The following is a 15,013-nucleotide window of genomic DNA, read 5'->3' on the forward strand; positions in this document are numbered from 1 at the left end:
ATTCTGACAAATCAAATATGTAATAAAAAATGTTTTTTACCATAATGGTTTTTTTTTATTATTATTAAAATGGGGTTCGTTTAAAAAAATTTATAAATTTAGGCAAGTTGTGCCAATTCGACACGACTTCATATGCAGAAATCGTTCCAATTAGGTACGACTTCTGCCCCGTCATATTAAAGTCATTCCAACTTGACACAACTTCTGCCACGTCATATTTTATTTTTTTAATTTTATTGTTTATATATTGGATATAAGTTATGTAATGTTAAAAATTAATTTGATACATAATTTTCTAAGAGTGTTAGTTTTAAGGAACAAAAATTGGATAATCGTGTATGGATCATGTTTGACGGTAATGTAATACAATAACTTGATTATTTGATTAATTAAAAAATGAAGAAAATTGTTATTGAATTTGGAAATAAATAGATGAATGAAAAATTATTATATTTGGAAAATAAATAGAGAATTATTGTTGCGAATTTGCAAAATAAATAGCTTGAAAAGTAATGATTTTACAGAACTGTAATGACGAGAAGAAATTAATTTTTAACATTACATAACTTACTACCCAATATATAAACAATAAAATTAAAAATAAAATAAAAAATTATGATGTGGTAAAAGTCGTGCCAAGTTGGCACGACTTCAGTATGACAGGGCAGAAGTCGTGTCAAGTTGGCACGACTTCAGTATGACAGGGCAAAAGTCGTACAAAGTTGGCACGACTTTAGTATGACATGACAAAAGTCGTACCTAATTGAGACGATTTCTGCCTATGAAGTTGTCCCAATTAGACACGACTTGTCTAAATTTATAATTTTAGTAAAAACTAAAAAAAAATAACCCCTTCATGATAAAAAAAAAAACCAATAAAAAATTAACATTATATGTTTCCTACCAAAAAAATTGTGAAACGAGTGTGTTCAAAGTGTGTGTTTCCTAACAACTTCAGAAACTCCTTTACATAAAAAACTTAGAATGTATAAGATTTTTTTAATAATTTGACTTAGAAGATGAAAGTGATGAGCACAGGTTGAGTGACGGTTGCAGGATAATCAGACATAAAGTTTTGAAGGCAATTAATTATTTTGTTGTTATGAAATTGAGCTGCAAAATGTAGGTGATGTGATCTATTGGGGAGTTTGATCTGATTAGCATGCAGAGCTCACAGATTGGTCTGCTCTTTATCTCTGCTATATTGTTCTTTTGACGTTGAAAGATGGTTCCATATACCACCAATGTGTCATCATCATTATGTCATTCATAATGTAAACTCTGCATTTTGTTCACCCAATGTCACGTGCATGGGAAATGAAACATAAAAACCCATATTCATACTATACCAACCCACACTATTTTTCCTCTCTCATTAATTGCACAGTTATGATTTTATCGTGAATAAACAGATATACTTCTTATGTGTTGAAATCTCTAATTTAGATATAAGAAAAAAACTAATTTAACCATTATTTTCTTCAATTTGTGGACCAAATTCATCATCATAAAGAGTTAGATAATGTTTGATCATGATAATATTTGATTTTGATACCGTATTATAAAGTGGACTTTAAGTCTAATTAAATCCCATAAAACCGACTCATAAAATTGAGGTTTGCACACACTTATATACAATAAAAAACTCTAATCTCTAGTCGATGTGGGATCTCCAACAAATAATTTTATATCGCTACAGATTTATATGTTTAAAAATATTATTCGCTACAGATTTTAATTATAATATAATCTATGTAGTTATATGAAATAAACACCTATGTGTATCTCTGCTATAAAATTAATCAACTTAATTAAGAAAAAAACTAATTGTGGAGGCTACAAGTGTTCTTCATTACAAAAAAAAAAGTGAGTTAAGACAACATAATTCTCCTTTGAATATTTAAGATAACGGGGTATTCAGAATTTGAGCACAAAATCACTCTTGAACTTCATTAATACGTTTTTATACTAATTAATTTTTTTTATAGAAATAAAATATTGGATACATAATAATAAAAATAAAATAAAAATATACATTAAAAATAAAAAGTAAAAAATACGAATACACATATGCAATTTCAAATAATAGTATTATGTAAAATAATAATATTATGTAAAGTTCATACTAATTAGTTTTTAAACAAGGCATAGTTGATAAATAACCTAATTTAAATTTAGTTGTAATTGAAATGTAAAATTTATAGTTTTATATTTTTTTATTAGTCTTTTAATCCTGTTTAAAATCTTTTAATAATTTTTTTTTCTGGTACAGATTTTCCTTTTACTTGACATTTTAAATTGGTATGCTACAAGTATATATATAGTTTTCTTTGTTGGCCGGAAAGGTGTATGGTTTTTTATTTAGATGATGTGGGATATTGGATCACTTATAACAGTGGGCACATGACTATTATAGTCAAATGTACAACAAAAATGTATGTAGAGTTGGAGTTTCGCTCTTTAATATCTTTAGTTGCAGCTACAAAGTAGTGAATGAAGTCATGTTGCACAATAATTTAGACATTAAAGCAGCAAGATAGGAGAGAAGATTATTTAGATAGTGAGAATAAAAGATTATGCAAATAGGGAGTAAATTATGCAATTTTTCTGATTGAATTAAAGATGCACCTTCCAATGGCATTGCCTATCACTTTCAAGAATTTTTTGCATGGTAAATAGACCAATAAGTTTTTAATTCATATACATTTCTATCACATTATTACAGTAATTTTAGGATTGTTAATATCTGTTTCAGGAACATATATCACGTGTAAGATTAAATATATGAAAGAACATTAAGACCAAGTTTATTGAATATAAAAATATTACGAAAATTTTCAGAAAAAGCGTTTCAAAATTCCAGAACAGAAATTATAAAATTCACTTTTACAAAGAGTAAAACTGCCATTTTAAAAGTTATGGGGGTATAGTTATAAATTATAGGAGTGTAAGAAGGAAAGCCTAATTGTTATCAATGAACGAAGCTGAAGCCCAATGAAACTGGGCCCATAAGGTAATGGGCCTATTGGGCGTGAAAGAAAAAGGAAGGACCCACAGAACTTTATCTTAATTATTTTTATGGATGACGTCAAGCCAATAACCCGAATAAAGAAAAAAAAAACATATTTATAGATGTGAAGTGGGAACTGACAGGAATTTTAATGATTCAACTATCTTGGTTGGTGCTGCCCAGAAAACCATAATGAATTAGATAGAAATGGTGAAGAAGCTTATCACACATGTCTCTGTCAACCAAGGTGAGAACCCAGTCAGTAACTACTACTATCTATGCTTCACTGCAAATTCATATGTTATTTCTAAACCATACACTTTTCTTTTTCATATTATCAACATGCTACCACATTTACCTTTCCATAAATTTTACTATTTTATTTTACATTCCAATTTATTTATCTTTTATTGTAAGTACCATGTTAGTATTTCTTAAATAAGTTTAATTTCACATCAAATTAAGTCTATGTCAGTTCAAATTAAAATTAATTAATTTTTTTTTTTATTTTTTTATCTTCAAAATTTGAATACATGATTTTAAATTCCAGATTAAAGGAGCACATATAACTTCTTTTTATATTTTCTTTTTGCATATAGCTTTACACATTTTTCCATTCGAATACACTAGCATAAAATACACGTGTTCCAAGCATTTATATTAAAATGAATTAATTTTTAAAAATATATATGTAAAGAATAAAATGAGAACTGAATATTTTTTTTGAACTAAAAATTATGTAATATTATTGTCAGGTAGTTTTATTACATGATGAAATTAGTTTTCTTTAATGCAGAGTAAAATAAAAAAAATTTAAATGACACAAAAGTGATTTTAAAAAATGACAAAATGGATTATAAAAAGTTATATCCCTTCACGTACAGATGAAATCCTTTTAATTAATTTATAAAGATTAAAAAATTAATTAATTAAATTAATAACATTAAATTCATCCTATAATTTTTTTCACAGACCAGCCTATCACAATAATTTCTGTCTAATCATCCTGTATCTTTTGTAGAGAGAGAAATATTTTATTTTATTAATTTATAATTTTATGCTCGTTGGCTTGTAGTAACTCTAATCTTAAATATAAAAGTAAAAAAAATGTATCTTAATCTTAAATATAAACAAATCTTAATAAAATTCACGTATTTAATGAAATTATTTCCTAGACATTTTGTTGAGAATTTAATTTTAATGACCAAAATTATACTTGATATCAAGTTCTAATGAAGGGTCATTTACAACAAAAAAATCATTTGGTATATGTATCTTTTGTAGAGAGAGAAATATTTTATTTTATTAATTTATAATTTTATGCTCGTTGGCTTGTAGTAACTCTAATCTTAAATATAAAAGTAAAAAAAAAATGTATCTTAATCTTAAATATAAACAAATCTTAATAAATTTCACGTATTTAATGAAATTATTTCCTTGACATTTTATTGAGAATTTATTTTTAATGACCAAAATTATACTTGATATCAAGTTCTAATGAAGGGTCATTTACAACAAAAAAATCATTTGGTAAATGAGATAGTAAAATAATTATGAATATGTTTTTTATATTCGAGACGGAAAGGAGTAAAATAATTAAGAATATTTTGATAAAGAAATAATAAATATAAGAAACAGTTTTAAAAGAAAATTATAAAAAAAAAATACCAAAAAAATGAGAGAGGTGGTATTATGATGGTAGTATATAGAGCTCCCTTTCTTTTATTTTCTTTGTCCCATTGGTGTCTGCCCATCATTTTCCTTCAAACTCGGACTTGGACAACTACTTAAAGTTGATAGCATCAAATGCCAAATTGTTTTAGTTTTCAATCAATCAAATTTTGCACCGAAGCAGACCCTCCTTACATGTTCTAACATCTCTACATTTCTTGGGACATTATTTTGCTTATTATACACTTCAGAGATGATACACATGTACATATTATCAGACAGAGTAATTCAGAAAATGCCAAATGCATTTTATATAATCTCAATTCTAATTTCAAATTAGTTTTTCTGCTTCTGTTTTCAATTACAATTTAGTCTTAAAGTTATCACCTCAGACAACAGTTGTGTCAATTTTTCATATCAGTGAAGTTAACTTTCTGCTGTGCGTTATTCAACCAATTCATTCAAGCTAATTAATTTAATCTTGTGCAGGGTTCAAAACCTTTATTCCTGCTATAGTTTTGTCAATAAAAAGGTTGAAATCAACTTCCAAATTATTTAGATGAAAGTTAACATTGACAACCTACTGATAGAGTTCCCATAATTGTTAAATGGCACAAAGAAACTTTGTGCAGATTACTTGTCAACCCTCTGCTTACTAGTGATTTTGTGTGGGATAGTGCAAACATTCTCTGAGCTGAGTTATAAACAATCATTTCTAGAATAGTTGGATCAGAATTCTCAGGAATAATGATTCCCAGCCATTATGAAGGAATACAAATGCTGGTGTCAGCACACCAACTTGGCTAATTATGCCATAAACTGAGGCAAAAGAATGAATTTCAGACAAAAAGGTGTGGTCCTAAACAAGTAATACAAATCATAAAATAGATCTAAAGAGAGTAATAAAAAGCATTGGATAATTGGATGGCACCAGAAAAAAGTCCAACAAAATTGTCATTGGTTGAAGCACTGCTGCAGGAGCATCAACAAAGGTCATAGGACACCAATGAGCTTTAACAATCTATATGGCGTGCAAAATCTCTAGCAGAACTCCAAAGATGAAATCTTTTGAAGTGGTTCCCCACTAGAGAGGCCAAAATCAAGGACCAGTTGGCATACAAACAAAACAACAAACAAAGCAAAACCGTAGTAGAGACAAGCCTCTGCCATTGTGCCGTTTTGCTTCTTCAACAACATATTTATTTCATGAATTGTGAAACTGTAAGCTTAAAATAAAGATTCCATGAAACTTCTTTAAGCTTTTTTGTTAAAAGGGTGTTATAAAAACAATCAAACTATTTGTTAGTGTCTACTTGTGTTTGTCCCGAAACTGTTTCATTGATGATGATAGATTTTCTTTTGGCTAACGTGTCTCTAACATAGTACGCGTGAGAATCTCACCAGTTGATCTCCACCGAGCTTCATGTCTCCTTGATCCAATGAATAAACAAAGTAGTGTGTTTGAAGTTCTGGTTAAGGAATTCTCAAATCAACGTTTGGACAAAAGCTTGTCTTTTCTAACTTACTCCAACCATGATTTGGAGATCATCAACTCAAATCCAAAACCTAGCATGTTTGTTCATTTCCTACCTTTTACTACACTTCCAATGTCAACCCATATTTCTATGATCATCAGCGTTTAACTTCTTGTATTTGGAATAACAATTCTGTCATATTAACTGTCAATGACCCGTGAAAGTTGGATAAAACAAACACACTATTAATTGTTGCATGCAATTTGATGTAGATCAATAGCTTTGGCAACAGCTGATTTTCTCCACATCCCAGATGGCAAAAGAATGTGTTTCTGCAGCTTGAACAATCTCATCGCATTTTTGTACTATTCCTACTATTACTGTACTAGTGGAGCAATGGTTCACACTCATGGGACTTTCTTTTTCCGCTAAGAATTGAGACTTCTACAGTACTACAATTTTTTATAAAATGTATTTGCATCTGAGTGACATCTCCATGAAATGACTCCCCAACAGCAACAGGGACAAAGACATTTAACCGTTGAGATCTCATAAAGGAATGAGTCAGACCCCAAATTTTTAATCGTCGACATGGGCAAAGATCAGCCACATAATTTATAATTCCCTTTAAATGGTTTTATTACGCAATTAATGATTTAGCGTTAGTCTTTTTCTGCAACACCCCCAGTTGTGAAATTTGTTACTTCAATTTTTCTGAGTGATCCAAAATGAATGGATGCACAAGAAAATAGCTATAAGTTAAAAGTGGCTAGAGTCCACCAAGTCAAAAGTAAACAGCAGTTGATAAGCATGTAAAGGGCATCTTGGAGGAGGACCCCGGTTAGAACCCCCAATATTCTTGCCAAACCCCGCAACACTCTTCAGTGTGTGTACTTAAACACTGTTCCTCATTAGTGAAAAGACGAGCCACAGGAATGAATGAATGATGCAGTGTACACTGTTTAATTTTGATGTCAAAGTTACCTTTATCAGTAAAATTTCAATAATGGACTGAGCAAGAGAGGCTCTCGAATTCTATTATGAACATCAATCATTTTTTGTTTGTTCGTATTTTTCCTCAAGTACTTCGGTAATCAATATACATCAAACTCTCATCTTCTCAGGATCAAAAAGAAAAAGAAAAAATAAACTCAGTTTCTTTTCTTCGCATTAAAAAAATGTTAGTGCCCAATTGATTATTCTGACAAGCTTCCACCTTCATTCAGTCATCATATATATTCTCCAAAAACAATTAAAAAATCTTGAATAAAAAAATCAACTTCCTGCACCAGGAAAAAAAGCATTGATTATTATAAATAAGCATAAGTTGGTGATTATTAATAAGCATGTCATTATAAGGATTAACATCGATGCTTATAATTTTTTTGTGCGTAAATCTTTTTATGATAAGCAGATTGCATTGGTGTTAATTCTTATAAACATCAAATGGAACAAAAAGCCACAATGTAGTACCTGATGACTGTGAAGGACTGTTAACGATCAAAGTTGGTGAGACACTGGAAGGTCGAGTGTTTGTTAGTTGGGTATCAAAATATGCACATTACTGAAGCTGGTGTATGAGTAGCTACCAAGATTATGATGACGTACTGTACTGGTCATGTGTTAGGCAAAGCATGACTGTAGCACCAAAACTACAGATTATAAACTGACAAAGATAAAGTAAAGGTAAAATTAGACAAAGAAGCAGGCCAAAAGCAGCACAAAGAAAAGCATGAAAGAGAAGAAAACTAACCTTTTTCGGTATGTGGGAAATGGGTTGTCCCTATCTCCCTCCATGAATGAGTTTTCTTCAAAGTAATTCCAGCATGGTAATGGGGGACCAATTGCTTCTGAACAGTAATAGGTGGATGTAAGGTTTATAATTCAGGGGAAAAGAATAATGGTATTGACAATAAGAAAAGAACAAAAGGACTTCAAAGCAGAAAAGATTTTGATATATAGACTTTTCAGACAATTCTGTGAACATATTCTATTTATATTGGCTTCCGAATTCATCAAACCAATTTAAATATCTAGTAAAGCAAGATATACTCAATGGCCAACATCGTTTTAGTATATTCTTTTAGACTGTATGTTTTCATTGCACTAGCAGGATCCACTCTAGTATGTTCAACCCCATATAAATCATTTATAGCTTCAGAATCTAGTACTTTTGGTCTAGCCAACAAGAAAATTAAAAAAAAGTTAGGGACCCCTTGGGCCAAAGGGGCAAGGTCAGGTTTGCTTATGGCACTGCACGTGTTTTTTAATTTTTTCTATTTGTAAGTGCTTAAAGGATAAAAGAAAGAAAAAACCACTCAGGTACCCGTCTCACAAACATGATTGTGAAAGTGCACAAGGGATAGATATTACTAGTGTACCTGAATGTGGAAGGACACGTCTCATATACCAAACTCCTTTAGAAAAAACTTAGTTCAGTATATCCACCGGAATATGGCAGAAGTTCCTCCACTTCAATTCTGGAACGAGAACAACTCATAGTTTTCTTCAATCTTCCATGAGCTGACTCAACCTCAGCCCAAAATATGCCATAGACAGGTCTGTGATCTGAAAACTTTGATTCCCCTCGAACATACGACAACTGATGTAGACCTTCTCCATACCACAAAATACGGTCACACCTATAAAAGAAAAATACTTATATAAGCATAAGTAGCACAAGCTAACAAAATACATCGTAAAATATGCTAATTTTTCCTTCATATATGATAAGCATTGTTTCATATGAACGATGCCATTAAATATTTCCTATGATGTGGTGTGATAAATGATAATCTTACCAAGCAGGGGTTCTCCTTTTCTCTTTGGGGTGCATATCGTCTCCAGCATATCTATCTGAATTAGTTGAATACTTGTACGTTGGAGGAAAATATATCTTCCCTTCATTCCACCCCAGAAACACACGACCTCTTTTCTGCTCTATTCTCAACTGCCATCAATTCAATAATTGAGACTCATTATGTGTACTCGTACAATAATGTTACATTTTAAGTTAAACAACGAACAAGGAATTTATATATCATGTTTAACAGACTTACTTGATCATTCTCTAACAATGCTCTCCAGTTTTGCATCTCAACAAGTGCCTTAGCTGAACGGTAGGATAGGGCAATCCGGTAGTTCAAATCTCCAAGCCATATAATTCGACTAAATTGAGAAAATGCAAAAGCTCAGTTACATGTAAAGAAAAACATAGGGAAACAGAAGTGTACATTCTACTGAGACACGAGGAGAAGGTGATACATTAGCAAAAATAAATGACATTATTTAGAAAAGTTAAATTTTAGATGAATGCGAGTAGATTCTTACTCATGATCGAGGATTGTTTGTGGAGATTTATCATTGTCCACTCCTTGAACACGAGGAAACCTTGTCTTTTTAAGAATCTCCATCACATCAGAATTTCTTCTTAGTTCATCACCCTCTTTCTGTCCTGAGGTTAAATGGCTACAGATAAAGCAAAAGCTTGTTTCATGCAAAGACATACTAATTGAGATGGATCCCTGCAAATACAAGCCAACATAACTCTTTTATTTAAGCATATTTCATGAAACCATCATGTTTGCCATTAATTAATCTAAGGAAAAACAAAAGTTGAGAATATGACAGACTTAAAATTTACCTTGTTTCCCAGATAGCCCATCAATCCTCTGCCAACACAAGACACTTTCATATTTTGAACATGATCTTTCAGTTCACTTCTCACCCATATTGTGAGATATATTCCCACCATTTGCTTACTAGCAACAAGGCAGTACCTTGAGTGACCTGGCATGGCATATCCCTCTTCATTAAAGGAAGGTCCTCCTCCACCACGGGACATTGGGGAAAATAAGACTGTACTTGGTGAATCCCCAAGGCCATTATCATCATCAGATGAACCCCATCTTGAGTAGTCACTTGGTCTTGAGTAGTCACTTGCCCTGGAATAGTCACTGGGCCTGTAGCCCCATCTAAAACTGGGATCAAAGTCACTTGGCCTGTGACCAAAAATTACACGATCACAAACGCTGTATCTTCGATCTAGCCGCGGCTGCACAACTGAAGGATCATTGTCCATTCCCCAGCCACTAGAAGTTGTCTGGAATGATCGCCTATGGAAGAAAGATGAGTTCTTCTGCCTAGCTGATCCCTCAAAATCTGCATTCAGCTCCACAACCGGCTGAGGTATGGGAGATGGAGTATAGCACCCACTGCTTCCACTGGTGCCAGGAAGATTGTTTAGAGTCTTTCTGATGAGAGCCAACCATTTTTTAGCAGGGCCATTGTCTTCTGCCCCTAAGATATTACCAGCATTCAAGGGAACTATCTCCTGAAATCTGCAAGGGACAAGTAGAAATTGTCATTGGTTAACAGTTAATGCTACCTTTGATTGAAGACTACGTTGACAAGTACCAATTCCTACCCAAGAACATAAATATCAGCGGGCGATGAAGAATGAAGCCAATCATCTAAATTCAAAGTACTTGGAGGGGATCTTCCGGCTACATTCCACGTAGCTACAAAAATGCTGCTTACAGAGAAAAGAGAGACACCAATGAGAATTTGAACATGGCCTTTTTTTTCAAAAGAAGGTAAAATAAGAGAAAGAGTATACCTATAATTCTGCACATCTATAATTCGAGGGTGGTCAAGATTCATTCTTGCTCGCCTCACCTGATCTGTGCTTCTGCTAAACTTCTCTGTTCATTACAATGAGCGGTTGTAATGATTTTGTGTAAGAAGTCAGCATTTTAAATAACACGAAGGGCATGGTTAAAGAAATTAAATGAGAGAAATTCTATACCTGTTTTGCTCTTTTTGATTGTGCATGGCTCTCTCTCAGAGAAGCTATTCCTACTTCTGCATTCCACGTCACCTCCTGCAGAAGGAAATTAGTGTTGATGCATCAAATTCACGAAAAAAAACTGTAGTGACTGACTTTATATCAAGAGGGGCGAAAATACAGAATTGTATTTGATGAAAATATATTTCAGCTTATGGTTTCACTTTGTTTGGATGCGAAGAAACTGTAGTAAGAAAACGAATTGATGACAACATTAAAATTCAGACAAAGACAATCTATGTCTAAGAGAAAGCTAATTGAGTATTTGGCATAGCTTAATTTTTTGCATTAGACAACAACAAAATCAGACAGAACGTGACGACTGATCCTAGGCTTCAATTTTTCTTTCGTAATGGTGTTATTCATCTCTAATTCCTTCGGTTTCTCCGGTAGCAACTAGAACCTGAGAATTTGTTCAAGACCTCACACTGCACAGTTCTATCATCACAAATCTCTCATGGGATTTAATTCTAGGCTTGTTGCTCCCTTAGAAACTGATCACAAGTAGAAAGTGAGTTTTGAAGAAGACCAACACCTACCTCCATAAGCAGTAACGTCTGCTAGGGAATCCTCAGTCTTGCATTTGATATTAAAGAACTTTCGGACCATTTTCTTTGACCATGAGAGCTTCATCAAGCAACAAAAAGACAAAACAGTCAACAACTTGCAATATGCAAACACCAACACACTGAGAATGTTGAATTTCATTCCCCTCGGAAAAAAACAAAAAAAAAATAAAAAATCATCTTTATATTAGAGGATATTGGCAAAACCTTGCTTTTCTTGGAATTTTCATCTCTCATTTTTGCAAACTTCTACTTCATGCAGCTCTTGAAGCTCTCTGATATTTCTGTGCCGCTTAGAAGTATGTCTATAGATCCAAAACTTCTTAGAATTTCAAATAGCAAAGTATCATTGCTTTGGAAGCCCCTTCTCCAACCTCCACACTATCTATCTATGTTTTAGAGCGGAGGAACAAGACCAGGCTCGTTGTTGTTCTGTTTCTCAATTCCAAAGAAAAGAACTAAATTAATCAACACGAGAAGCTCAACAAAAGAGGGTAAAATGCCTTGTGTGTTTTCCTTGCTTTCCTCTTCTGGTGCGCTATGTACGTGCTCTTGCAACACTACTACTAGAAAGTGTAAGAACATGGAAACAAACTCCCATAAATATGAAAGCAAGCGCCACCAACTCAAGAGAGAGACAACACTTTAATGCGTGGAAGTGAAAAGAGATTCTGAAGTATTAGAACAAGACAATGCAGCAAGCATATAGAGAGAGGGGGAGAAAGAGAGAGAAAAGAGAGAGAGAGAGAGAGAGAGAGAGAGAAGAGGCTCCTCGTTCTCTGCAACCACAGGAAACAAAGTATCGAATTTGAACAGAATAAAGCGCAGTAAAAGAGACCATAGAAGAGCTTTATTAGAATATTTTAGTGACAACCTTAGCTCAAGACAAGGGGGCAACGGGTAGGTAGTTTTTTGCTTTAAGGCTTCTGCATAAAACGACCCGGTCAGCTGATCAAAGCTGCCCTTGGTCAGCAAAGTGAGGAGGGGATGTGAACTGTGAACTGTGAACTGTTATGTGAGATCTACCACTATTCTCCTATTCCTATTCCTAAACCTGCATTCTTCTTCTAGTTTTTTGGTCTTCCAATTAAAGCAAAAGCAGTTAAAGAAGGTGAAGGGAAAAAGAAAAAGATAAAAGCCTTGTTTATATTATGTTATTGTGTTGCATTCAATTATTGGTCAAAGAATGTTTGGAAGAGAAGTAATAGTAAACTGATTCGGTGTGTCATTCCCCTTTAATAATAACAATAATGAAAACAAGTGTCTCGTTTTTGGGCACGCGAATGAATGAATGAATAAATGAATATCCTTTCAAAAATTTATTTTTGTCTTTCTTTGATTTGCCCTGTTATGCTATGACTAGATATTTTATATGGTTCAATGTGACGTTTGATTCCATAGATTGGTCTAGGTATGGTGCCACTGAATATAGGGCGTGTTGCGTTGCCTAGCAAATAACTTTGAGACCCTTTTGCCTCTGACCTAGCTAGTCTTGGAATGTCTTTGGAAACAATGGCAACTTACCCAATTTTATGGTGTTGGGGATTTCTTTTCCGTTTCTCCTCCCGGCCTTCACTGCTTTTAACTCTTTGAAGCTGCCGCCAACTATGATTTTCTGCAAATCTTATCATATTCATTATACACAACTCTCCTTTGGTTTAGACTTTTCAATCAAAAATCCATCACTACCACCTTCCATCTTTTCTTTTAATTCCTAAGACCTTCAATACCCAATGCCTCTATAAAGAAAATTACACCAATTTCCAAAGCAAAATGACCCTTTTTCCTTTGGCTCCCCAAGTTTGAATTTTGCCCATGCCCTTTTCTCCAACCATTCTTAAATCTCCTCTGGGTATAATTCTCGTACATCGGTTTGCAATTATTCTTTTGGGATCAAGATTTAAGAGTAATGCTAAAGTTAAAACTGACTCTTTTTTTTCTGGTATTTTCTTCTGAGGTGTTTATATCTGTGTTAAAAATTTCATGTGTCTTGAACCTCTTCAAGGAATGAGGTCATAGCCCCACTGGCCACCAATCTGTTCCCTTTTTTCACAAATTATTGGTCCTCAAGTATCTTATTAGTCAAAACCCATGTTGATATGAAATAGAAAATGTATTAAGTTGACAGTGCAATACTGCATATTATTATTATCATCAGGAAAATAATAAAGCATCTCATCACAGAAGTCCACCACCCAAATAAAGCATATTTTTTAAAAACGAACTTATATAAAAACTACAAAATGGACCTTTAATGTGTGATATATATTTATATATACACACACACTCATTAAAATTTAAAGATAGTGTATACTTTATTATTATATTTTACTTTCAGAAAAATTAACTTTATGATTTTTTTTTCAAACACAATAATAACCTAAACTTCACTAAACATAGTCTGTTCGTATTAAATGCAATTTCAGGTTGAGTCCAAATAAGTGTGGTGGAGCTTTTCTGACATGAAAATAATGATAAAGCCAAAAGAAAAATCAGCTACTGCAGCGGAGCTGCAAAAATAAGACACAAGTGATAGGGTCAAAGGTATAACAAGACTCTCCACTAAGTTTGAATTTGTTAATTTAAGAATTTTGGGGGTGATGCAAGAACAGTGATAGTATAGTATGGTGGGAACAAACCAAACAAATGCGTCTAATCAAATCCTGGGGAAGTAATTACTGTGTAGACTGCCAAAGATGCATACAAACAGCTACAAGGTCGTACCAGGCAGGTAAATTAACCCAATTGGGGGAATCCCATTTCCAATTTCTCACATTTGGAAAGAAAAAATGATCTTATAAATCGATTTTACTTATCAAATAAGCTTATCTAATAGGAAGAAAAAAAATTGGTTGCGATGTGCTAATTTATTTCCATGTATAAAAGAAGGGTTAATATAATGTTGTTGTTACTTTGAGAGTAAAATATAGGTGTTGGGAGTGCTTTTGCTTTATGGGGGGGATTGTGGAGCATGGTTATGTTTATGAATGGTTGAACGTGGGTCTTTGGGAATGATTTGTGAGACAATAAGGAAGAGAAGAGGGGCCATGGAATAATCCAAATAAACTGGTAAAGGGGAGAATTGTTGCAAAGATGAAAGAGAATTGGGCCATGCATAGTAATTGCATATTTAAAGAACAAAGAAAAGGTGGTCCCGCATTTTAGAACGTGCGATGCGAACTCTTTGCCATCGATCAACTTCAACTATCTTAGATTATTGAGAAGCTAGGTGGCTATAGAAGAAGATGCAGATGCAGAAGCAGTAGCAATAGTATCTTCATCATGCTCCTATCTAAGCACAACCAACCATTTTGGATTCAACCAGAATATCATCAAAACATGAATATTTCGATACCTCTTTTATTAGGGTTGTCACTCTTATTTCACAATTTTTCTTTTTCAACCGGTTTAGTCAATTAACACACACAAAAATTGTTATGGAAAT

The 15,013-nt window shown here is 33.0% G+C and overlaps 1 protein-coding gene across 4 annotated transcripts; it reads right to left on the reverse strand.

Moving 5' to 3' along the window:
* Nucleotides 1-7,163: 7,163 nt before the first annotated feature.
* On the reverse strand, nt 7,164-12,738 carry LOC137828391 (type IV inositol polyphosphate 5-phosphatase 7). Of its 4 annotated transcripts, none has more exons than XM_068634946.2 (13): nt 11,776-12,738; nt 11,542-11,629; nt 10,964-11,038; nt 10,775-10,859; nt 10,583-10,687; nt 9,800-10,496; nt 9,487-9,680; nt 9,216-9,324; nt 8,958-9,106; nt 8,538-8,798; nt 7,910-8,006; nt 7,630-7,822; nt 7,164-7,439 (listed from the first exon to the last, which is right to left on the reverse strand). In XM_068634946.2, the coding sequence occupies exons 1-10, from the start codon at nt 11,803-11,805 to the stop codon at nt 8,576-8,578; spliced, it is 1,755 nt and encodes a 584-aa protein (XP_068491047.1). In that variant the 5' UTR covers nt 11,806-12,738; the 3' UTR covers nt 7,164-7,439; nt 7,630-7,822; nt 7,910-8,006; nt 8,538-8,575. The 4 variants fall into 4 exon arrangements, with proteins under 4 accessions (XP_068491047.1, XP_068491050.1, XP_068491048.1 ...); XM_068634949.2 differs by having other exon boundaries at nt 7,630-7,794; nt 7,910-8,003; nt 11,776-12,672; XM_068634947.2 differs by having other exon boundaries at nt 7,910-8,003; nt 11,776-12,672.
* Nucleotides 12,739-15,013: the final 2,275 nt, after the last annotated feature.

This window comes from Phaseolus vulgaris, chromosome 7 (assembly GCF_051622355.1).
Source record: "Phaseolus vulgaris cultivar YP4 chromosome 7, ASM5162235v1, whole genome shotgun sequence".
Lineage (NCBI taxonomy): Eukaryota > Viridiplantae > Streptophyta > Magnoliopsida > Fabales > Fabaceae > Phaseolus > Phaseolus vulgaris.

Coding starts and splice junctions, on each gene's coding strand:
- LOC137828391 (XM_068634946.2), bottom strand. CDS start 11,805: ATGAGAGATGAAAATTCCAAGAAAAGCAAG. Junction 9,325..9,486: donor CAAACAATCCTCGATCATGA/GTAAGAATCTAC, acceptor TTCTCAATTTAG/TCGAATTATATGGCTTGGAG. Junction 9,107..9,215: donor CATTGTTAGAGAATGATCAA/GTAAGTCTGTTA, acceptor AATTGATGGCAG/TTGAGAATAGAGCAGAAAAG.